The following is a 23121-nucleotide window of genomic DNA, read 5'->3' as shown; positions in this document are numbered from 1 at the left end:
CTCTGCTGTCTCCTGGGCCAGGTGGGGCTTCTGCACCCAAGAATGTTCTAAAAGGTCATCCAAGGATGGCCTGTCTGCAGGGTCCATGGATAAGCACCACCTGATCAGGTGCTGGCACTCTGCAGAGAGAAAACAGAAACTGCTGGTCAGCTCCTGTCCATGCTCTCCCAGATTTCACAGTGCCCACAGCACACTAAGAGTGCTCAGAGCTGTTCGCACAGCTTCCCATCCATCCTCTCTTCTGGAAGAGAGCAGCAGAGGTACACCTGCCACCTCGTTCAGCTCAGCCCAGGAGATGAACCTCCTCCCCAGCTGCAACAGCAGGACACTTATGTGCCACCTGCCCTCTCCCAAAGCCGTTCTTGCTCCCGTGCCTTGAAGGCCCATCCCCACCTTGAGACACCCGGGGCGGGAAGAAGAGCTGTCCCCGGACGATGTCCTCTCTGCTTTTGAAAGGAAGGTGCCTGCACACCAGCTGATAGAGCAGGATGCCCAGGGACCAGATGGTGGCTGGCTGGCCATGGTAGCGGCCAAAGAGGATCCACTCCGGTGGGTAGTACTCCCGCGTTCCTATGGCACACGGGCACAGCTCATCAGGCCAATGTTGATTGCTCCCTCCCAGCCACCTCCTGCCAAAATGCAACTTGGCTGCAGCCGGCTGAAGCAGCATTCCCCCTCCCTCCCTCCCTGTGTGTTCCACCTGGGGAAGCACAGGGGAGAAGCTCCACTGCCCGGCTGGGCCCCGGCTTTGGGCTCACCGGCCATCTGGGTGTAGAACGTGTCCTGCAGGATGGTGCCGCAGCCGAAGTCGATGAGCTTCGCCTCGCCGGTGGCCAGGTCAACGAGCACGTTCTCGGCCTTGATGTCGCGGTGCAGGACGCCGCGGCTGGTGCAGTGCCGCACGGCCCCCAGCACCTGCCGGAACAGCGCCCGCGCCACGGGCTCTGGCAGGAACCCCCCCGCGTGCAGCAGGTGCCAGAGGTCCTGACAGCGCTCCGGACGCTCCATGACCAGCGCGAAGCCGTCGGGCAGCTCGAACCAGTCCAGGAGCCGCACGATGCCGCGGAAGCCGGGCCACGACACCATCCAGAGCAGCACCAGCTCCAGGGGCACAAGGGCGCCGTCGTGCTGCGGGGGAGCCGCCATGCCGTCAGCGGCGCCGATGCTGCGCTCGCCTTCGCCACCCGCTGCCCGGCGCCACCGCAGTTCCCATTGCCCATGGCCCGGGACGCTGCGCGGCCCCCGCTCGCTCCACGCTCGCTCCCATCGCAGCGTCCCGGCTCCCACCCGGCCGGGCCTGGCCTTACCCCGCCCGCCACGCCCCGCCGCCTGCTCCCGCTGGCCCCGCTCACTCACCAGCCGCGCCCACTCCAAGACGCGGTCCCGGGACACTCGCTTGATGGCCACCTGCAAGCCAAGGCGAGCGGAGGGCTCAGCTCGCCGCCCGCCGCCCGCCGCTCGCCGCCCCCCTCCCCGCTCCGAGCCGGCCCCGTCTCTTACCGGGACGCCGTCGGCGAGCCGGGTCCCGGCGTAAACGCTGCCGAAGCCACCGCTCCCCAGCAGCGGGCCCTCCCGGTACAGCTGCTCCAGGGGAGGCTTCTCCGCCCGTGCGGACGGCACCGCGCTCTCGGCATTCTGCCCGGGGCACCCGCCCGCCCCGGCCGCCGCTGCTTCCCGAGCCGCCCCGGGCTCCGGCGCCTCGGGGCCGGCGGCCGAACTGCCGGGCGGCGAGGCTCGCTCGGGGGAATGCGCCGGCGGCGGGGCGGGAGCCGGGCGGCTGCGGGCCAGCTGTGGGCGGAACCGCGGGAGGGGCCTCGGTCGGGGCCGGGCCAGCGCCAGGGCCCGCGCCAGGCGGAGCCAAGAGACGCTGCTGCTCCACCACCGCCACCAGCGCAGCGAGGACCTCGTCCACAGGCTCTTCAAAAGGTGCCACAGGCGGTACGGACTGAGCCCCGCGGAGGCGGCACCGCGGCGTGCCCGACAGGGGCGGGCAGGGGGCTGGCTCGCCCACGGCCGCCTTGCGGGGCGCGGCATGAGCCGGGCTGGGAGAGGCGCAACAAGGACGGGACTGAACGGGATCACAGGGAGTCTGAAAGGGAGAAGGGCACGGAGGGCGAGCGGGAACTCGAGCGGAAAACCGATCGAGACAGGCGCTGCTGCTGCTGCTGCTGCGGAGCCGCCGGAGCGCGCGGCCGTTCTGCCGTTGCCTCCGCGAACCCAACGGAGGAGCCGCCGCGCGCCCCGTGGAACACAGGAAACAAAGTAAGAATAAATGAAGCTAATTCCTATTAGAGAAATAGCCAAATAAAGCAGTGGAGGCGTAAAGAAGACTGTTGGCTTGTGGCTTTCTTGTTTGAGTGAGATGAAGCATTTTGTGGGGAAGAATTGCCTCTTCTGACAATTTTGCCAGTGTGGGCTGGAGCGGAGCTTTTAAATTTCAAGTAGCAAAGAGAAATCGTGTCAGTATTGTCATCCCTTTTCATTCTCTGCTGAGACACTTGCAGGCTGCCCAAAGACATCGTCTGCAATATGGAACTTGGACCCAAATGGATTGTTAAGTGTGTCTGGATGTCACCAAATCTATGGGAATGACAAAAACTCTCCAGCAATATTTTTAGTGTTAGAGAATCTAGGAACAATGATATTCTGACCACGATGTTGTTCTGGCCGGGATGTGAAACAGAAATAATTTAATCCACAGGTAGCCCTGGTGTGCACAGAAATTTTGTTTGTTTATTTCCTGTCAGTGTTAGTGGCAGAAGCATCCATTGCTCAGTTTGGGAAGGCTGACCCCTGACATGGACTCTCCTCAACTGTGTCTCTGCCTCTGACACTAGAGAACACTGAGTGCCTTGAGAGCTCGTGTTGCCTGTGGAATGTTCCAGCTGACTGCCACCAGAAGCTGTGAACGTTCTTTTAGTATCTGATGCAGAAAAGGAGTTCTCCATAATACCATGCTACTTAAACCCACATTGGGATGCGGCTGTGTAGTGGCTCACCATGAAGCAGATTGCCTGCTTTGTCACTGCCAGCCCTGCTGATCCTGCAAGGGACCCTAGTGTATCCCATGCCTGTTTTGCCTGCAAGCAAAGCTTGCCTTGCCTTAGTAGTGTGGAGTAAATAGAGAAGTAATAAAATGGACAATTAAACAAGTTACTTTGGAGGAGATCCTCCTGCTTTCACACATCAGCCCTGCACCTCATGCTCCGTATCCTAGTTTGAATGGACAGATGTGTGCTAGGGAAAAAGCAGGACCTTCCCTTGAAATGGAGAAAGTAAAATCCTTCCCACTGAGTCAGTATAATTTTGAAATCAAGAGGTTCTCAGTGAAAGACAGGGGGACAGGAAGAACAGTTCTCTACTAAATATACAACAAGGCCAATCTAAACAACAATAACTATGAAATTAACAGGAACCCAGTCACAGTTCCTTTGGTTGTGTGCTCTTTTCCCCTCTGGTGCAGTTACCATCGCCATTGGCAGTGAGCTCTGGCAGGTTCCCAGTGGACAGGGCAGGTGTGTGGATCCCTGCACAGCTGCAGGAGAGCTGGGGGTGATGGCAGCTGTGTCCCAGATGGGAAGGGTGGAGGAGAGACTCTGCTCACGAATCCTTGGAGCAGTGTCGGTCCCGGTGCTCCAACAGGATGCTTGGAGATAGCAAACTGAAGCAGGACAGCATCCTGGCAGGGGTGTGAGGTCCAACACCAGAAGAGGCAGCTCCTGGCACTGGGATGGCGCGGTGAGGTTTTCCAGCTGCCTTCCTCCTTCCAGAGCCAAAAAGAGGTGAGTACCAGTAACTGCCCCCCCACGCTCCTTTACCTGCTTCGAATCTCGTGGCCTTGGCCTCCTTCCCCACACTGGCCCCGCCCTCCCAGAGAAACACCCAAAAAAAAGGGAGGCTCTCCCTTCCCCATCTCAAGGTCTCAAGGACCTGGCCATCCTTAGCATGTCAATGGGAAAAAATATAAAACTATAAAATATAAAAAAACAAAACATACCACCAAAAATATACACAATAAAAAATATAACAACAAAATTATTAAGATACAATCTAAATATATTTATTGAAACCTACAGATAACTATCAGAACATATGTACATCTGGAACTATACAGGCTAATGCATAAATCCTTGTCTTCAAACGCTCTTGGGATAGGCAGCAGCTTCTTCCTGGGCTTGGAGGAAAGAGCTCTTCTGGACAGCAGGAAAGGACTTTGTGGGTAAATGCACAAAAGAATGTCCAGAGAAAACTTGGTGGAAACACAGGAGCCAGGCAGGTCTGCAAAATGGAGACACAAAATGTAACAGAGGCTGCAATGCAAACCTAAAGCATCTGAAGCTCCATATTTCATAGAACACATTTCTTGGAAATTCATAAATAGCTGCACAGGGAAACATTCTCCTACCATCACCCTCTGGAGGCAGGCCAGGGGCACACCCTGAGCCACTTCCACAGATCTCCCAGGGGAACTCCCTGGCCTCTGGGCTGCCCTGGGACAGCAGGGAGCCCAGAGCCCTGTGCTTCCCAGCAATGGCTCAGCTGCACATGCAGCCTCCTGCTCCTCTCCCTGCCCCATAGCTCAGCAGCCCTACAGCTCCACGGGGCACTGGCAGCAGCACAGTAATGGCAGGGGGCACCTGCAGGGCACAACTGCTCCCTGCCAATGTGCACAGGCTCTCCAGGCTGGCACAAGACCCTTCCTCCCACCAGAGAGCGGCCCAGCTCCCACCTTACCTCGGTGGGAGGCTTGAGCCATGCTAGTCCTTCACTTTGTCCTCAATCCAGAGTGTCTTCAGGCCCCTGAGCATGCCATGACTAGGAAGGGCAGTGGAGAGAGCAGGGGCAGATGCACACCCTTCCTGAGTATTTTGTCAATTTTGGCCCAGCTAAAAGGTCAGAAGCGCAGGTGTCCATCTCAGCACTTGGTCAACTTGCTGGAGAACATCAAGCCTTCACCAGCCCAGGATGTTGGAGAGGTTTTCCTGGACATGTGGGGGCTGGCTGGCAGCACGCTTCTTCAGCTTGGTGCCCATCACCTCGTAGAGGGCAGAGGCGAGCCTGGTGACCACCGTGCGCACATTGGCGCTGCGGACAGGCAGCGCCTTGTTCTCCAGGAAGGACCAGAGCACGGGCAGGGCGTAGCGCTGGACCACTTCAGGGCTCCTGGCATAAACCCCTTCCACAAGCACTGCCGGGACAGAGACACAAGCTTCTGAAACAACAACCTTAATGCAAACAAGGATCCACCTCGAGATTTGCTTCTTGGAAGCCTCTCTGGCTAAGAGCAGCGAAATAGCACACAGAGCCCAACGATCCAGAAATGGCCAAAGCAGCTGATCCTCCCCAAAATAGAACCAACAACACCTCAGGAGTACTGTCTCCAAACAAATACTTGCACCTGTGGCAGAACTTGTACCTTTACTGGATCATTTCACAACCTGTTTCAACATCAAGAATGACTAAAATGTCAACTTCCCTTTCATTTCCATTAGGAAGTTGTCTAAACCCACACTGAAGATTTGGAAATGCACCATGGAGATTCAATTGAAAGGTTTCTAAGAAAAAGGACAATTCCATCTTTGTGACCCTTGATGTCAAAGTGCCAGAATCCAATCTGGCTCTTCCCTTTGCTCAGTGGCACACAGCAAAGGGCACTATTAGACCACACTTCCAAACTCCAGCCCACCAGACATGGGTGCTGCTTGACAGCTGGATTAGAAACATCAGTGACTAGCTGCTGTCTTTGGCACAATGCTTTTGTGCCTTCCAACAAACAGCTGCTTCAAACCTCAGGGTGTCTTAGGTAATTACCCAGACCTCATTGCTGTGGCATTTGTGCATCTCCACATTTTAATGTCATTCCCCCTCCCAATGTTAATGGCATTTTTCTTGCAATGTGCACTGCAATAGTAGAATGTAGAGAGAAAAATGCAACACAGATGAATGAAATTTAACCACAACACGAGTGTCTTCTCCCTTTCTCTCTGAAGCCTACTCCCTGCTCAATTTCTGAACTGAACTTTGTCAAACACAGACAAAAAATTGACAACCAACAGGCTCCTTGCATGGCAGATGTGGCTGAGACATCAAAACCTGAAATGCTCTGGACACCATTCATATTTTCTGATCAGGCAAAATGTTATGCAGTAACCACTTCTAATTCTGTGGTGGAAGAGACTTCATTTTCTTTATGCTCGTAATCCACCAGCAATCATCAACATTTAAACACTTCCTGAAAGTGCCCAAAACCAATTCTGCCAAGCAGGAAAAGGGTTATGGCATCCATTTCAAAATGGGTGTTAATTTCAGTTAAAATCCAATTCAAGACATTGGTCACAATGGAACTTGAGAAAACATTGTTTGTTCCCACTAAATCTCAGAGAGAACATCTGCTCTTCCTAAAAGAGTCCTAATTTATGTTTATTTCCTTTATTTGAAGAAGAGATCAAATTATCCCCAAAACTAAATTCCCTCTTCCTAGACATCTACTTTATCCCAATGCCCTTTCAAGGGCTTTTGACATTCTCAGTCACCGAACACTGAGCATTTGAGATTGCTGAAGAAGACACAACATCTATGAAACCTTGCATTTAAAGATGCTGGCACACTTAGCAGTGCATTTAGACCCAGTTAAAGCAAGGCTGTAAATCATCTTGTCCACTATATATAGAGATTATCACTTTTCCAATCCTGGGCTGTTGCTGACATAGCAAGCTCCTCTGAGGAATCAATTATCAGCTGCATTTGTAGCATTTTGGACAGCACTGACACAGGAAGACACTGTTTGCACACCCTGAAATGCTCAGTCCAATGCCACTTTGACAGCACAGGCAGGGAGCCTCAGCACTCTGCTTCTGCCCCTCTGGCCCCAAAGGCTGCCTTGCACCAAATCCGTGCCCCTAATCTGGGTGCTGAGTTTTGACCTAAGTTGTGACCCCCAGGCACTGCAGGGTTCAGTCTCAAAACTTTTCAAGAGCAAGATGAGAATTCTGTGAGGACAAAAGAAACGGATTGCCTGAAACAGCACTTGCTACATTTTCCCTAAAGGACCAGAGATGACCCTGAGCTCCCAAGAGAAGAGCCAGGTCGGGTATTTTTAACCCCTCCCTTTCCTGGAGGTGGGCTCTGAGATGCCCCAGTGAGAGCTCGGCCCCAAGGCCGAGCGCCACCCCCGTGCCAGGTACTGCACACCTCTGCAGCAGCCAGGGAAAACCTGCCAAACACAGCTGCCATGGGCATTGGGCAGGAGGGACAAGCTCAGCACCTCCTGATTTGGAGCAGTACTCTACTGTCTATTGCCAGGAATGCCCTGGAAATGCTCCCTGGGGAGACCTCTTGGCTTAGCAGAGGCCATACCTGTGATACGCTCTGTCACATCCAGCAGAGCTTGGCCACTCAGCTGACTCCATTGGTGGCTGAACTCTTTCATCAGTGCTACTTTATCTACAAGAGAAACACACGTTTCTGCTCACTCTTCTGAGGTCCTAGGAGAAAGGAGAGTGGGGAGGGGAAGGGCAGGGGCAGCCCCAATTTATAAAATCAAGTAATTTTCTGCTGATGTACTTCTTTCCTTCCAGCCTACTTGAGGGGGGTTCAAATTCCCAAAGAAAACCTCTCCGTTCACATTTGTCAATGGAAAGTTGTCTGCTGGACCTGGAGCTATGTTAAACTTTCAGATCAAGGACCTCAAGAGTTCAATCACACGTAAGCAGTGAAAAGGTTTTGAACTCCAGAGCAAACAGGAAGAAGCCCAGACTTGGGATACACAAAGGCACAGAGTCAGGCAGTTCAGGAGTTCACAGAGCAGCTGAGGTGGAGAAAGTGGAAACTCCCCTTGAAGATCTGCCTCTTCAACACTCCATTTGTCAGGCATATTTCTCCCGACCAGCATTTTCAGTGCTGACATAAATCTCTGTGACAAAGGAATTTAGAGCAGTCCTTGCCTGTGTAGGTATTTGCCACAGCCATCCTGCCCCATGAAAACAACATGTGGAACAAGACATCACTGACAGCTGGATTTCTATCTGCTTGTTTTAAGGAAATGCACTTGGTGAATCATAAGTGTCCCATTTGAAAAAAGAAGACAAATGGGAAAGGTGGAACAGAGGCAGCTACTGCCTATAATGTGGAGCCTTCCAGGGGGCTGCTCTGCAGGAGCCATGATGGGCCAGTGTCCCTTCATGGCAACAGCAAAGCTATTCATTTGGGAACTCTAATGGGGTCCAAGCAATCTCCAAAATCCCCTTTGCCTCTGAATTGTAGCAAAGCTGTAGTCCAGGACCTCCTCTCCAGACAAGCAGCACAGAGCCAAGGGCTCCTGGCACTTGTGGGAAATGCTGATGCACATTCAAGCCTCTTGGGGGACTGGTGCCTAAGGACTGCACCCCCGCAGCTTCTGGTGGATGTCAGCTGGAGTGTTCCACGGGCAACAAGAGCTCTCATGGCACTCAGTGTTCTCTTGTGTCAGAGAGGCAGAGACACAGTTGAGGAGAGTCCATGTCAGCCTTACCAAAATGAGAAACGGATTTTTCCAGCGCTTTCACAGCTGCAGCATGAACCCCGGTATCCTTTGAGTTCAGGCTCTTTAGTATTCCTTCCACTAAACGGACAATCACGGGGTTCAAGGCATCTTCCAGGATGGCTATCATTTCTGCCAGCACGTCCAGCGCCATCTGCTTCACTCTCTTGTGCGTGTCAGATATTCTCAGGACAAAATGATCAAAAATCTGTGAAGAGAACAAGCAGCAAGAAAGCTGGATTAAAATGTCCTTGTTTGGAGAGGGGATGTAGAAATGAGCATTCAATACCCGAGAAGGTTACACACCATCTTTACCAAGTGCAATAGAGACAAGGATGGAAATGAGTAGCCACAGTTGTGTTTGTGCAAGACAGGATGGAGTTTGGAGAAGTAGCTCTGTAAAAATATTTGGGTTATACCAACCCAGCCTGATACTTCTCTTCCCCATCCAAAACCATTTTTCATCAAGAGAAGAATTGCCATGCTTTCAGTGGCTGGATTCCTTTCATTGAACCCAGCTGGAAGTAGGAAACAGCATAGGTTAGGGCAGTGGAAAATTCTGTCATCATGTGATGAACAACATCAATAGGCACCTGCCAGACAAATACAGCTGGACTGAAAGAACTTGTCCTGCATGCTGGACCTGAATTAAATTTGTCTGGGTAAGAGGGACCAGCCTGTCCCAACAAGGCAGGATGTAGTGCCAAGACAGACTGAATTAACTTCATTGCTACAGGCTTGGGAGAGGAGCTGAAGGGAAGGAACAGTGAAGATACCCTACATACTTGGACAATGTTTGTGGTGATGAGCTTGGGGCTGTTTTTGCACAGGTCTAGGAGGAGTGCCACTCCTTCCATCCGTGTCTCAAACCCCTTGGCTTCCAGGAGATCACAAAGCTTCTGGAGCATCTCCATTTCATCCACAGCTGGAGGCAACGTGACCTGGACTTTTGGATGGTGTAGGAGGCGTCCATCCGAGGTCGACTTCACCCTGGAAAATAAAACCAAATGATGGCTTGTTGGTGATAATACCTGCAGATAATTGTGAGCAAAACATCCAGAGGTGATTTACTCATGATGTGATTTCAAGCTAGAGAATCATGAGGCTCTGGAAACAGCATGGACTTCAAGACAATCATTACGGGAGACAATCTACAAATATTATTAATGCAGATATAGGCATTTTTTATCAAAGAAAATTTGTAGGAAAGGAAAGAATCAGTGGCACAGGCCATCTCTCCAGAAAGATTTTCCTGACGAAGAGAAATGTCAAGCTTGTTGTGTGCTTTGTCACATCTAACAAAAGTGCTCAGTACCGTTGACTAGAAGGAAATGTGGCCTGGGGCTTCTTTGAGACATGGCTCCTCATCTTCACAGGGCTCTTGACACATGGGCATTCACCCTTCTGCTCTTCCATCCCCTACAAGGACACAGAGAAACCCCACCAACATTTAGAATATAGAATAGGAAACCGTCTGCTTAAAAACACAAGTTAGAACCAGGATCACTGCTACCAAGGCTTAGGGAAATATTTGCAAACCTACAGAAGGAAACAGACCAGAGATTCAGTGATGCCAACTCTTTGTTTGCAATAGCCCAAGGCAGGTTATGGGTGCTGCCATAGTGAGCAGCAGTTTAAACTCCCCAATTCATGAGTCTCGAGCATAAATGGCAATAATGGAAACTGCTAGGCACCAAGAGATCTTATAGGAAAAAGCAGAAAAATTAGGACTCTTTGGGGTGGGCCAATTTTGTTGGAAGGTGATTTGGTTCAACACTCGCTCTCCCTGTTTGTGCACAAAGGACACGCTCCCTTCTATAACGTAGATAAAAACAATGAAAGTCCCCCCCCAGACAAATGATTTTCCTCTGGATGCTGCTGGATTCACCAAGCTTCTTCCAGCTCCACAGGGCTTGACAGCAGGGCAGTATTCCCAAAAGACAGACGGTAATTGTAGCAATTAGGATTGACTGGGACATCTGCTGCAGTTTTGGAAATTCTCTTGGCACTACTGCTTCCAGTGTCTTTTGCAAAGACTCTGTTCTCCTCAGAAGCACTTTTCTCACTTCATTGCTTTACTGGGAGCAGAGCAGGGACAGCAGGGTGGGGAGTTATGCTTAAATGTAAACCCACTTTCTCCTCTTCCCCTTTCCTCTTTGTGACCAATAGTCAAAATATTCAAAGCCCCACTTTTCCCCTAAGAATATCAGCTCCTTTGTGGTCTGCAGATGAACAGGCTGGGGATTAACAGCTCATTCCCAGGAGCAAAATGATTGAGCAGAAGGGGAATGAGATAAAGACAGATTAGGTATGTTTGATGTCCTATTAGCTGTGGCTATACTTGCACAAAGGAGACATTTCTCCTGCCAAGCACTTACTTTCTTCTTTATTCTTCTCAGAATATCTTCCAGGTCACAGGCAGGAATGGATCCCTCCAAAAGCATTTTACATTTTGGATGATTTATCAACATCTTCACCATCTCCTGTCCATAATGCCTATGGAAGGAAGGAGGGAAGGAAGAAAGGAGGAAGGGAGGAAGGGAGGAAGGGAGGAAGGATTCCAGGAAGGAAGGATTCCAGGAAGGAAGGATTCCAGGAAGGAAGGATTCCAGGAAGGATTCCAGGAAGGAAGGATTCCAGGAAGGAAGGAAGTATTCCAGGAAGGATTCCAGGAAGGAAGGAAGGATTTCAGGAAGGAAGGAAGGATTCCAGGAAGGAAGGAAGGATTCCAGGAAGGAAGGATTCCAGGAAGGAAGGAAGGAAAGAAGGATTCCAGGAAGGAAGGAAGGATATCGAACAAACAAAGGAAACCTGTTAACAGAAGAGGCTGATACCTTAATGTCATCCGTTGCAATCCTTGCATGAGATGGCATTACCTACTCAGCAAAGTGAGAGAAAAATATCATTTCACTCTGAAACTGTGGGTGTGCTTCTGTGGGATCAAAGGATCCCAGGGAACAAGTGAAACACATCTGTTTTGTTGTCAGATCCCATTAGAAGTACCTTGCTGCCATTGCTCAATAATTTGCCTTCCATTAACTGGCAGAGAATCCAGCACAAAACACCTCAGGCCTCCTATTGACTATTCTATATGTGTGCAGAGCAGCAGCTAGTTGCTCCTGTATTTTTGGCAGCTATTAATTGAATCATCAAAGTAAGGGGATTTGGGTGGCTTGGGTTGATTTTGCCACTAGGAAACCAGTTTTCCTCAAGAAGAAATTTAGAGGTCATTGAGCCACAGACAACAGCATTCTAGAAAGCTGCAGAAGAGGTTTAGACAGACTGAATACATTAGCCCTGAAATACTTCTAGAAAAGTTTTAAGTTAACGAGAAAGATCTGCTTTGGGTCTTTCAGTGATGAACATGAGGCAACATTTTGGCTCTGTGTTGTGCACCTAAGATCAAACAAAACTGTTTGACTGCCAAATCTGAGCTCTTTTGATCTCAGGAAAGAATCCTTCAAGTCACAGGAAGTTGGCAATGCTCCTTCTTGCTGGACAACCTCAGCTTACCCACTACAGTCATTTCCCCAGGTAATCCAGAGCAGTGGTCACAGCACCAAGGCTGACAGAGCTCGAGAAGTGTTTGGACCATGCTCTTGGGCACATGGAGTGACTCTTGGCATGTCCTGCACATGGCTGGCAGCTGGACTCCATGGCCCCAATGGACCCCATACAACTCCGGGTATTCCATGCCTCTATGGCCCTTATCCACACCGTGAGGTAACTTAATATTTCCTTTCGTTACCACTCTTTTGTGGTTTTACCTTTCTAGACAGACACAAGACAGTTTTCCTGTGTGAGGAGGTGAAATGAAGATGGTTACCTTGTGTCCTTGTGGCAGTCCTGAGCAAGCGTCCCTGCCGCGTGCGCCAGCCTCTCAGCCCTGGGTGTGCCTGCGAGCTTCGTGACTCCAATTTTCTCCATCAAGGACAGCAGCAGTTGCGCCGCACACTTCCGCACCTGGGCGTGGCGGCTCCTGGCAAGAGGAGAGCAAACACTGGGGCACAGGGAGAAGGAGCAACAGCAGCACAGGCCTTGGCCAGAGCGTGCTCCCTGCCACTGCTGCGGGAAGGAGGCCTGGCTTCTCCCTGCAGCTTCAGACACCTGTAGAAGCTTCTGTCCTCAGAGAAACTCAAATTAGCATTGGACACAAGGACTGTCTGCAAGGAAGACGGAGGAATTCAGTCTCCCTGCACGACCTGATACTCAGTGTCTTTGCCACAATTTCCACTGAGAAAGATAAAAAATTAGATTACATATGAATTCTTTAGAAATGAAAGACCATTCATGCTAACCTATCAGAAGGCACCCATTACACAGAGCTGCAGCAGGACTGAGGCTCATTCCAGCCATTTATCCCCAAATCTGCAGAGCTTTGGAAAAATACAGATGCAGAGAAAACACACTGTGGGCCGTGAAGTTGCAGAATATGCAGCAATGCAGCCTGTTTCTTTTGTGAGGATTGGCAAGGGGTACATCTGAATGTTTTATCCTATTGCAAAGATGGGGAAAGTGTGGCAATCAATTTACCCAGATTGTCCAGTTCTAGAGAGTGTCTTTTGATAATTATCAGGCTCAGCACAAACACTTAAGGCAGCATTTGCATCAGCTATCCCATAGTAGTGGGCCTGTGAAGGTGTATGTGCAGTGATTCATCATCTCAAGGCTAACATGAAACACCAGTTTGATTAGAAAGTAGAGCTCTATGGCCAGGACAGTCATTCAGGACTCCTTTTGGCAGGAGCTGCACCTGCTGTGCCGGCTGTGTCACAGCCAGCACATTCTCCCCTAGGTGCTCCATACCCCAGCAAGTACCCTCCTTATTTCTCCAGTTAATGGCATCATGAGGATGCATGTTTTTTCCCAGGGCCTCTGTGCTTAGTGCAGTGAAATATCAAAGAGCACTCATAGCTGCAATTGCAATTGTCCCTCTTCCCACAGAAGCACAAGGCTCTATCCTTAGCCTTTGCAGGCACTTGCACTTCCCCACCATTCACCACATCTAGGCAACTCTGACAGACTGGGAGGACTCCAGGAAGCAGAGGGAAGATGAGTCAGAAGAGGTTTAGGTTGCATATCAGGAAAAGCTTTTTCACCCACAGGGTGCCTGGGACACTGGAACAGGCTCCCCAGGGCAGTGGTCAACAGTACCAAGCCTGACAGAGTTCAAGCAGCATTTGGACAACAATCTCAGGCACATGGTGTGACTCTTGGGGGGCTCTGTGCAAAGCCAGGAACTGGATTTAATCATCCTCATGGCCTCGTCCAACTTCCCATGTTCTACAGCTCTTTCATTCTGAGAACTCATAGGCTGAGGGAGGGCAGAAATAGGGGACAAGAGGAAAGAAATGAGGTGGATTGGAGAATCCAGTCACTGAGTTGACAGAAGATGCAGGATACAGGACCCTTCCCTCCCACCATTCCCATTCTTTCTCTCATCCCTTCCCCCACCCACAAGCACTCTAGAGGGTGAGGAATATCACTGAAAGAAGAAGAACCTACTTGACTCCACTGTCCAGGAGAGCAGTCATTGCTCGTGCAGGAGTCACATTCTCCACCATGATCCCCAGGGTGTGACTGGCTGCTTTCTCAACAAACTCTGGCGAGTTCCACACCATGTGCAGAAGGACCCGAGCCACCTCATCCACCTCAGAGTCCATGTCCTTCTTCAAGGTCACAAAGAGCTCTCCCAGAGTGACAATGGCCGAGTAGGACACCTTTGAGCGGAGGTTGGTCACCTGGGGAAGTCATGAGGGGAAACATAAGAATGACCTCGGAAAGAAAACCAGTTGCCTTAGACAGACGTCCCAGCAAATGACAACACATCCCACTGTGTCCAGAAGAACATAAAAGCACAATAAGAGCAGAAGAGCACATGCACAGCATGACACTTCCACTGGCACCAATATCTGGCCTCAGACTTGCATGTAACAGGCCTAAAAATAAGAAATTTCATAAAGTATCTACTTAAGCCTTCTTTAATGTCAACTGCTTTCCCTTTAGGCTCTTTTCTTTGAAACACAAAGAACCAAATTAAAGTAAGGGCTGCTTTCAAACCATAAAGGCGTCAGTCATAAAGATAAAAGAGTCACGTGCTCCTGTTTAAAAAAGCAACACCAGCAGTTGAAGCACTCAGCCAGGAAACAGAAAACACACGCTCAGGCCTACAGACTAATTTGCAGTGTTGAATGACAGCTCGGGCAGAGACTAGGACTCTGAAAATAACATAATTAGAGTATCTTTTTCTGCATTTGCACATTTCATGATAATGGCAGCTCACTCAAAGATGAGTGTCAGATACCCGACCTACCAGTGAATACAACTACATCTACATACAAATCCCATAGAAACCTGACAGACATTAGAAATATAAGATCTAAAAAGAGAAATGAAGGCAGTCTCTGAGCACACATGGAGATGAACAAGCACATAGCTACTCTACACACTGTGTATGAAGTACAGGGCACAGTTCACAACAGTGTTCTCACCTCACTGGTAACTGCCAAGCAAATGTCATGAAGCCTTGAAAGCAGGACTTCTGAATGGGACCCAGCCAGGAGTTTGATGTTGACCAGTCCCTTCTCCTTCATCTCCCTGAAAGGCAAATACCAAAAAGATGGATTTTTCTCTCCACCCAAGAACTAGGCAGCACCCTCTGAAATTACCAGGCTGGCAGCTCAGTCAAACAATGGGAGGTGCTTTTCAAGGAGTACTTAATGAAATTGTGGAGCTCCTTCCCGCAGGATGCTGTGGCTGTCAAAAGCATACACAAATCCAAGAGACAAATAGAGGGGTTTCAGTGTCTTCATTTGTGGCTCTTTTACAAGACAGCCTTTCTGAAATGTCTGGCCCATGGAGTCCCTATGACACAGTTTCCTAGAAGCTGTGAGACTGGGTCATGCTCCTGTTTCTTGTCACCTCCCTGTGCATGTCCCTGAGACACAATCCCATTGGGCTGTTATTGGGGCATGTTCCTTCTTTGGCAGTGCCAGCAGGCAGATCAGCAGTGAGACTCTGCACTGGCACTCTGGAGCTGAGTTTCCACTCTACAATTTAGGCCTGTGTCTCACCCACTCCACTCCACCTCCACATTCCCCAGAAAAGGAGCAGCAGGGTGTCCCATAAGATTCCACGCCTGGGAAAGAACAGTTGAAACTCTGCCTTTTCCCAGAATCCCCTACCAAAAACAATGCCCACTACAGCAACATGTTATTTAAAAGGTGTAAACAACTCTGTCTCTCAGCACTTGCTCTAGGCAGCCCTGAGCTACAGAAAGGTGTGTGAGGCATCAGGGCTGCAGCACAGGGCTGGTGACCGATCCCATGGGCACCCCTGAGAGTCACCGGGACCCCCCACACCTGCAGAAGCTCTCTTGTACCTCAAAGGGCACCAAACAAAAAGGGGGAAGAGGAAGCAGAAGAGAATTGCAAAGCAAATGTGACTGCACAAAGAGATGCATGTGGCAGATTTTTCATGCTTATCCCAGTGTGAATGGAGTCTGTACCCCTGTGTGAATGAAGCATCCAACAGTGAGTTTATGCTAACCCCGATATCACAACCAATATCACCAAAAACTTAACCAGCATCACCTAACATTCGTAGGGTTACCACCTCTGGGCCTCCTTCTCTCTGTGTCTAATTGTGGGACACATGTTGAGTATTGGCAAAACACCTCCGGCCCATACGAAGCAGTGAAAAGGAAAAAGTTGAATTCAAAAATCCAAGATTCCTAGAGGGTTTCATTGCTTTCTCCTTCCCTTCTGCCATGAGCCTTTCAGGAGTAAAGACAGGCTGGGGATTTGAAAGCACAAATCAGTCCATTTCTCAGAAAGAGCGACTCCCTGGAGCTGCTTCTGGGACTCACATGCAGGAGGTCACAGGGAGACCCTGTCACCTGCCATTGCTGTCAGCACTGGGAGCAGAGAGAAATCTTACTCAGTCCCACTGGGCCAGTGCCCCAAGGCACCCAAATCTCTACACTCAAAACTGCTGCCATCCTGCTGCTGCCTTCAGCCAGCAAATCATCTCATCCCACAGCTTCCTCTCTTCCCTCAAGACTTCCTTTGCAGCTCCATGGAGCAGCAGGCAAAGCGAGGGAGCAGCACAGAGCGGCAGCAGCTGGAGCACAGCTGCAGACCGAGGCCAAGCAAAGGCTGCTCTCAAATCTTGATCCTCTCACTGCTCTGGAGTGGTTTCAGCAGAGTCCTTTGCCCTCTGGGCTGTCGGGGCTCAGAGGCACTGGCAAGATCCACTTGTAAGCTTCCTTAACGCTAAGAGGGAGACAGAGTGACCGGGGCCTTTCTTACCAGTCATCGCTGCCCAGCCAGGAGAGTGCCTGGAGCAAGGACTGCTGTGGGTCAGCAGAGGCTGTGTCCTTGTGCCCACGCTCACGGAGCAGCTCCTGTCGGCGCTCGGCACCAGTGGCCGTCTGCGAGGTCACTGTGAGGAGAGGGTCAGCCCTGAGCGCTGCAGCCCCGGGCAAGGCACCCCGCCATGGAGCGGCCTGCAGCCCCAGCTCCCAGCCAGGCTTCCATGTGCTGCAAACTGGCACTGCCTCACACACCTCCCTGCTGTCTGCCTCCTTGGGCTCCTTGCTTTCTCCCAGCCCCCCCAGCTGGGCACAGCTCCAGGCTAAACCTGACAATTGCCCACACAGTGCCAGCTCCCAAGTGCCACAGGTAGCACAGCCAGCGGCAGGTTCCTGAGGCCGCAGAGCTCCCACTCCCTGCCAGACAGGGACGACCAGTGGGAATGGCTACACCGGGAGGGAACCCCCCAGGGGCCTCTCTTGTCCCAGCGCCCTCATTTCCCCCAGCCCTGAGGACTGAGGCACTCTGCAACTCCCTGAGGAAACTCCTGAAGCTGCTTTGCCACAGCACCAAGCCAAGCCGGAACAACCCAGGCTCAATTCTGGTCAGTTCTCAACGTGGAAATAGCATCAGTAGAAAAGAGCATTCCAATTATTATTCCTTGCTCCCTTCTTCTTATGTCACTTTAGCTGGGATGATAGCACAGGCAGGCTACCCCCAAAGGAAAGACAAGAGCCACTAGGGACTATCTGCTGTGTATTTCCTGCAGGCAGCAAACAGCCTGCAGGAGGCAGTTTGTGCTCCTTCTGCAAGGAAATAAGTATATGGGAAAAAGCTGCCACGGAGCAGACTTACCTGAGGAGTTGCATGGGACACTGCCTTCCTCTTGGATGATGGGCATAGTGAGCAGTAAGGGCATCTTGTCCTGCTTTCTCAAGACCTTCTTCTTCAAGGCATTACCAGGGTGTTTTCTCTGCACACTGGAAGCTGTGCCATTGACAGCTGCTTGGCTGAGGCCTGCAGGGACCAAAGAGGAGCTTGTAAGTGGAGGGTGCTGGACAGGGTCACTATGGAAAGGGCCAGAAAATTTGCTGGAGCTGGGTAACATCTCTGTGTTATCCCAAAGAACTTCAAGTAGAACACTGGCACGCTAGTATGGGACAAGGATCATACAATCACCCAGGAAAACCTACAACAATTTTGGTGGGAAGGCCCCTTTAACCACCATCTAGTCCAACCCCTGGGAAACGGAACATCTTCATCTGGATCAGGTTCCTCAGAGCCCCATGTAAACTGGCCTTGAACACCTTCATAGATAAATCAACAACAGCTTCTCTGGAAAAACCCTTGCAGCATTTCATTGCCTTCATTATAAAATAAATTCTACCTAATATCTAATCTAAATCTACCTTCTTCGAATTTCAAACCAAACTGCAGTGATGCTTTCCCTAAGAAACAAGGAGAAGCCAGTATTGCTATGCTTTCGTTTTCCTGTTTCAGAGGCAGGCTGGGCAAGTTCCCAAAAGAAAGTGCAGATAAGCTTGGGTGGTGCCCTGGGGCTGAGTGCTGCCCCCGAAGGTCCCTGCTGCCGCCCTCGGGGCAGCGCACACAGCGCTGCAGCCAGAGCCCCTCAGCCGGGATTCACTGGGGAATGCTGCTTGCTCCTGGGGCTACAACAGAAGCACTGCCTCAGGGCTTCAGCACAGCTCTACAGTGCCAGCTCCTTGGAGGGGAGTGGCTCGAGAAGGATCTCTGGTCTTTTCATCAGAAGGTGCTGAATTTGGTTTCTTCCAGGTTGCACCTTGGTGGAAAAGCATTCTTCTGCATTCACATTGCCTGGAAGCTGCTCTTCAGAACAGAGTCTGAAGGGCAGGCGACTTTCCAAGACTGAATTTTCTACTCTGAAAGATTTTAGAGGTGAAGGTGGGAAGCTGATACTCTGTTACTAAGTGAGGCCATGGGCAAGACAATTAATGCCTCTGTGTTTTTCTCTGCAAAATGGAAATCATTCCTATGCAGGTTTCCACTCAGATGCAAGTGCAACAGCCCCCCAGTCTGATTGCAACACTGTGCAGAGGGTAAGGAAGAGCTCAAAAAGGACCAGCAGTGTAGGCACCACTTACTTGCTTCAGCTGCATCCCTGGGCTCAACTCTCTGTGGAGGCAGCTTTAAGGATGTTTTCTTTGCTCTCCTTTTCTTCATCTCTTTCTCAAAAAGCTCCACATCCTTTGGTTCTAAGTTCTTCTCAGCCAACATGCACAATGCAGCACGGATCTAGTTGCAATGGAAATACATCACAGACTGTAAGCAGAGACACACACAGACCAGGCACAACCTCTCATCGGGAGCGGAGTCCACACAGTGCTACAGACATTAATCCAGCTCCATATCCATTCCAATAGTTTCAGGAGAATGTCTCCCATCCTCACCTTGGTAATTACACACAGTGAGGTGGAACACTTTAGTCATAGGAATGCTCCAAGACAAAGGAAGAGCTCACATGAGCAATGAGCATGCAGTTCAGTTCCTACAGGCCATGGCAGGAGAATAAAAGCCATGTGCAATATGCAGCAAGGAGGGGTAATTGGCTGATGCTTAACACTCATGGCCAGGAAGTGCAGCTGTTTGTCACTTCCTGGCTTCTGAAGGACTCAGCTCTGAAAGACTCTCAACGACTTGGTCTCTGAGACCGGGAGACCAAAAGGAGGAGGGAGTCATGTGAAAACAATTTGGAGGAACATGGATATTAAGGAGCAGAAAATGTGAGAATGAGAGGGCTGTGAGATACAGCCAGAAAGGTAACCAGGAGACATCAAACTGTCCCGTTTTATTTTGCAGCCTTGCTTATACTCAACGTTAGCATCTTTGCTTCTCTGCTTCTGAGGGTGCCCTTTGCCCACATTCACTGGTTTGCAGTTTGCTCTGCCAATCAGAACTTCTCGAAAGTGCTCTTTGCACATAAAGAATGCCTCAGGCATGTCCTTGGCACCATCCCCAAAGCACTGACTTTGGCACCTCTGGAAACAGCCAAGCAATTGCTCAGTAGCCGTCAAATATATTCCCAAGACAATCCCCAACCCCCAAGAGTGGAGGATCATGGTTTTCAGAGGCATTTTGGGCCAAGCACTAAACAGCCACTGGAATGGAAGTCTGCTCATCCCTGTTCTTATCCCTTACCTTTCCAAAGCCCTCTCTCAGGTCTCTGTCACTTGTTAGACCAGGACTGGTGGGATGATCCATCTCCTTGAGCTGGCTCAGTGGGAGGCCTGGAACTGGAAGCAAAGGTTCCTGTAAATCTCTGGCACACTTCAATTGCCCAAAAATGTCATGCTTGGCAACAGGCAAGACAGGTTCCAGATTACAGAGCTCTAACAGGGCACAGAGATGGTGCAGGAAAGCAGCAAGGTACATATGCCTAGACCCTCTCCCAATGAATGGGCTCCTGGAAGGAGACATGACATTATTCTGTGGGCCAGCAGACTGAAACCTGCTGCCTCAGCCCCTGGATGCTGGAGAGCCTCTGTGTTTGATAGAGAAGGGCAGAGATGGAGATTGCTCTTGACAGAGATTCTTATCTGCCCTTATGCTGATTTTAGTAAACATCTTCTTTCTGGTTCCTAAAAGTAGTCCTGGGTTCTAATACCTGTATACATTCAGATCAACTTTTTCTTCACTTTATTGGAATATTTCAGGGGACAATAAAGAAAAACTTAGGATTACAGGAGGGGTACCCTAATGAAAATTGTGTTCTTGACACTCGATTATTCATTTTCCCCAAAGAATTTTTCTGTCTAAACTGTATGGGCTCTGGCACTTTCAGGCCAGCCTGACAGAACGCTGATTTTTCTGAATGCAAGTAAGAACAATGTAACTCATTCTGCAACACTCTCCAACACAGCTGATAAAATTCAGACACTTTTTCAGTCTTTGACAGCAGGGAGCCCAGAGCCCTGTGCTTCCCAGCAATGGCTCAGCTGCACATGCAGCCTCCTGCTCCTCTCCCTGCCCCACAGCTCAGCAGCCCTACAGCTCCACGGGGCACTGGCAGCAGCACAGCTCATGGCAGGGGGCACCTGCAGGGCACAACTGCTCCCTGGCAATGTGCACAGGCTCTCCAGGCTGGCACAAGACCCTTCCTCCCACCAGAGAGCGGCCCAGCTCCCACCTTACCTCTGTGGGAAGCTGAGCCATGCTGGTCCGTCCCCTTGTCCTCCTCCCTGGCAGTGACCCTGGGGACAGCGCTGCTCAGCTGCCTCTGCCGGGGCTCCTGGGCCAAGGCCCCCTGAGCCGGCCGGGAGCCCACACCTCCATTCCCAACGCCGGGGTTCCGCACATAGGTCTGCATGCCAAACACGTCAGCGAGTTTCCTTGGGAACAGAGGCATCCCAGGTCCTATCACACACCAAGAGCTCTTTGCCTTCATTCTCTGGGTTTCTGTTGTAGACTCAGAAGAAGCTGTAGACAGGTACAAGAGAAGAAGCGAGTTAATTGAACTCACTCCTTTACAATCAACCCATCTAAAGAGTGGGGAATTCAAAGAGCACTTCAGCTACTGAAATGATTAGTTGTTTTTTTTTATTTTTCATGAAACTAATGTCTAACTAACTTGAATTTCTCTGAACAATGTGGATCTGGCAAGCCAGGAGAGATGGGTTCTATGACTTGATGTGCTGCCCGTTGTCTCCACACTACTACAGGATTCCTTTCCTTCCAAAGAGTTGGAAACTCACAGTAGTCTCTAGAATTTGACACTATCTAGGAAGCGATTGTTTTCAAAAGTAGATTTCAGGTTATTGTTTCTGTAACTCCCAATCAGTTCTAGGCTGGGTTTTTTATTCTGGGGATCTTTTTAATTCCTCTTTGTAACAAAGGAAGTGGTGGTACACAATCAAGATCACTACATGTTACATGCAAAAAGGGCTTTGCTTTCCCAATTACACGTCCCCAGTACTCTGCAAGCCCATAGTTATAGGGAATAAAGTGGTCATCCAGAAGTTTCTCTTTTGCTCTACTTCACTCTTTGACGGGTTTATTCCTTGCTTTCTTTCCTGCACAGACACCTAAGCCCAACATAAACATGACCTGCCTCAAAACATTTCTGATCATGGCTGACACTGACAACTGAAGGTTTTCAAAATGGAAATAGCAGAGGGCAGGACATTCTGAAATACTCTTCAACAGAGCTGTTAGATATAAGGCAACTAATTATTTTGATGTGGCTAAACACGGGGTAAAATCATGTAGCAGCCAAGCAATAAGAGTGGAATAACATTCTTTAAACTGGGTTGATTTCTCCTGTAGAATGTTCTACTGAGTTATAAAAGAAAGGCAGGTAAGGTTTAATGACATAGCTCGTTTCTAGTCCAGAGTAAATCCAGCAAAACAGTCACCTTACTTACTGAGCAATACTTCTCCCTAGCTGCATTAAGCATTCCAGCTGCATATCACCAATTAAGGAGTCATTCCAAAGGAGCCTACCCAGGATTTCTCAGAAATAACCCTGCGCAAAGGGACCCGGCCTCTGATCCCTTTTTCTCCATCAGCAAAAGTCTTTCTTCAAATTTCATCTCTCCTATCATTACCTGCCCAGTGATGGCAAAGGAACAACAACAACAGGCTTTGATGGAGGCTTTCAACTCAAAGGTATTGGCTGGCACAGACGCACCAGAGACCGCAGTTTGTCTGGCACAATTCTACTTGTCAGGGATCAGGCAAGGCAGGGACAGGGGGACAAGGCAGAAGGCATCTCCTCCCCCAGCCTCAGCCTGCAACACTGACACAGGCAGAGAGAGTCAGGCAAGAGATTTGTCATTGTGAACATTCCACAGGTGGCTTTGGGCTTGTGCTGTCAGAGGATGACAAACTCCTGGTTTGAAAGACAGGTGTTTGCTGAGGAAAGCAGAAGCCTCCCTTTGAACTGAAAAATGTGATCCTTCCTTCCGACAGATTATTATGATTTTGAAATTAAGGGAGCTCTCAGGCAAAGATATGGGGGTAGGAATAACAGTTCTTTACTAGTATATGTAACAAGACAAACAAGAACAACAACAGCTATGAAATTACCCACAAACAGAACAGTAACTCAGTCCCAGTCCCTTTCTGGCTGCAGGCACCTTTTCCCTGAGCTGCAGTTCCCTGCTGCTGGGCAGGTCCCGCAGAGCTGCAGGAGGACTGGGGGTGATGGCAGCGCTGTCCCAGGTGGGGAAGAGAGATGGAGAGAGTCCTTCGCTCACGGCATCGGTCCTGGAGGATGGCTCCCGGCGCTGGGATGGCAGGAATGGGACAGAGGAG

General features: G+C 50.2%; 1 protein-coding gene across 1 annotated transcript in view; it reads right to left on the bottom strand.

Annotated features, from left to right (window-relative positions):
- Positions 1 to 23121, bottom strand: part of LOC134041996 (serine/threonine-protein kinase pim-1-like) — a gene marked incomplete at its 3' end in the record, with an annotated part of 36333 nt that continues 13212 nt past the window's right edge. Inside the window, exons 4-8 of the mRNA XM_062489069.1 lie at positions 1501 to 1596; positions 1357 to 1407; positions 759 to 1128; positions 394 to 570; positions 1 to 119 (exon numbers count right to left, since the gene is read on the bottom strand). Coding sequence (XP_062345053.1) covers positions 1 to 119; positions 394 to 570; positions 759 to 1128; positions 1357 to 1407; positions 1501 to 1596 — 813 coding nt within the window. The remainder of the gene's footprint in view (positions 120 to 393; positions 571 to 758; positions 1129 to 1356; positions 1408 to 1500; positions 1597 to 23121) is intronic.

Source organism: Cinclus cinclus, chromosome 3 (assembly GCF_963662255.1).
Source record: "Cinclus cinclus chromosome 3, bCinCin1.1, whole genome shotgun sequence".
NCBI classification, from domain to species: domain Eukaryota; kingdom Metazoa; phylum Chordata; class Aves; order Passeriformes; family Cinclidae; genus Cinclus; species Cinclus cinclus.
Note: the sequence above shows the minus strand (reverse complement) of the source record. Positions and strands in the feature narration are given on the sequence as shown.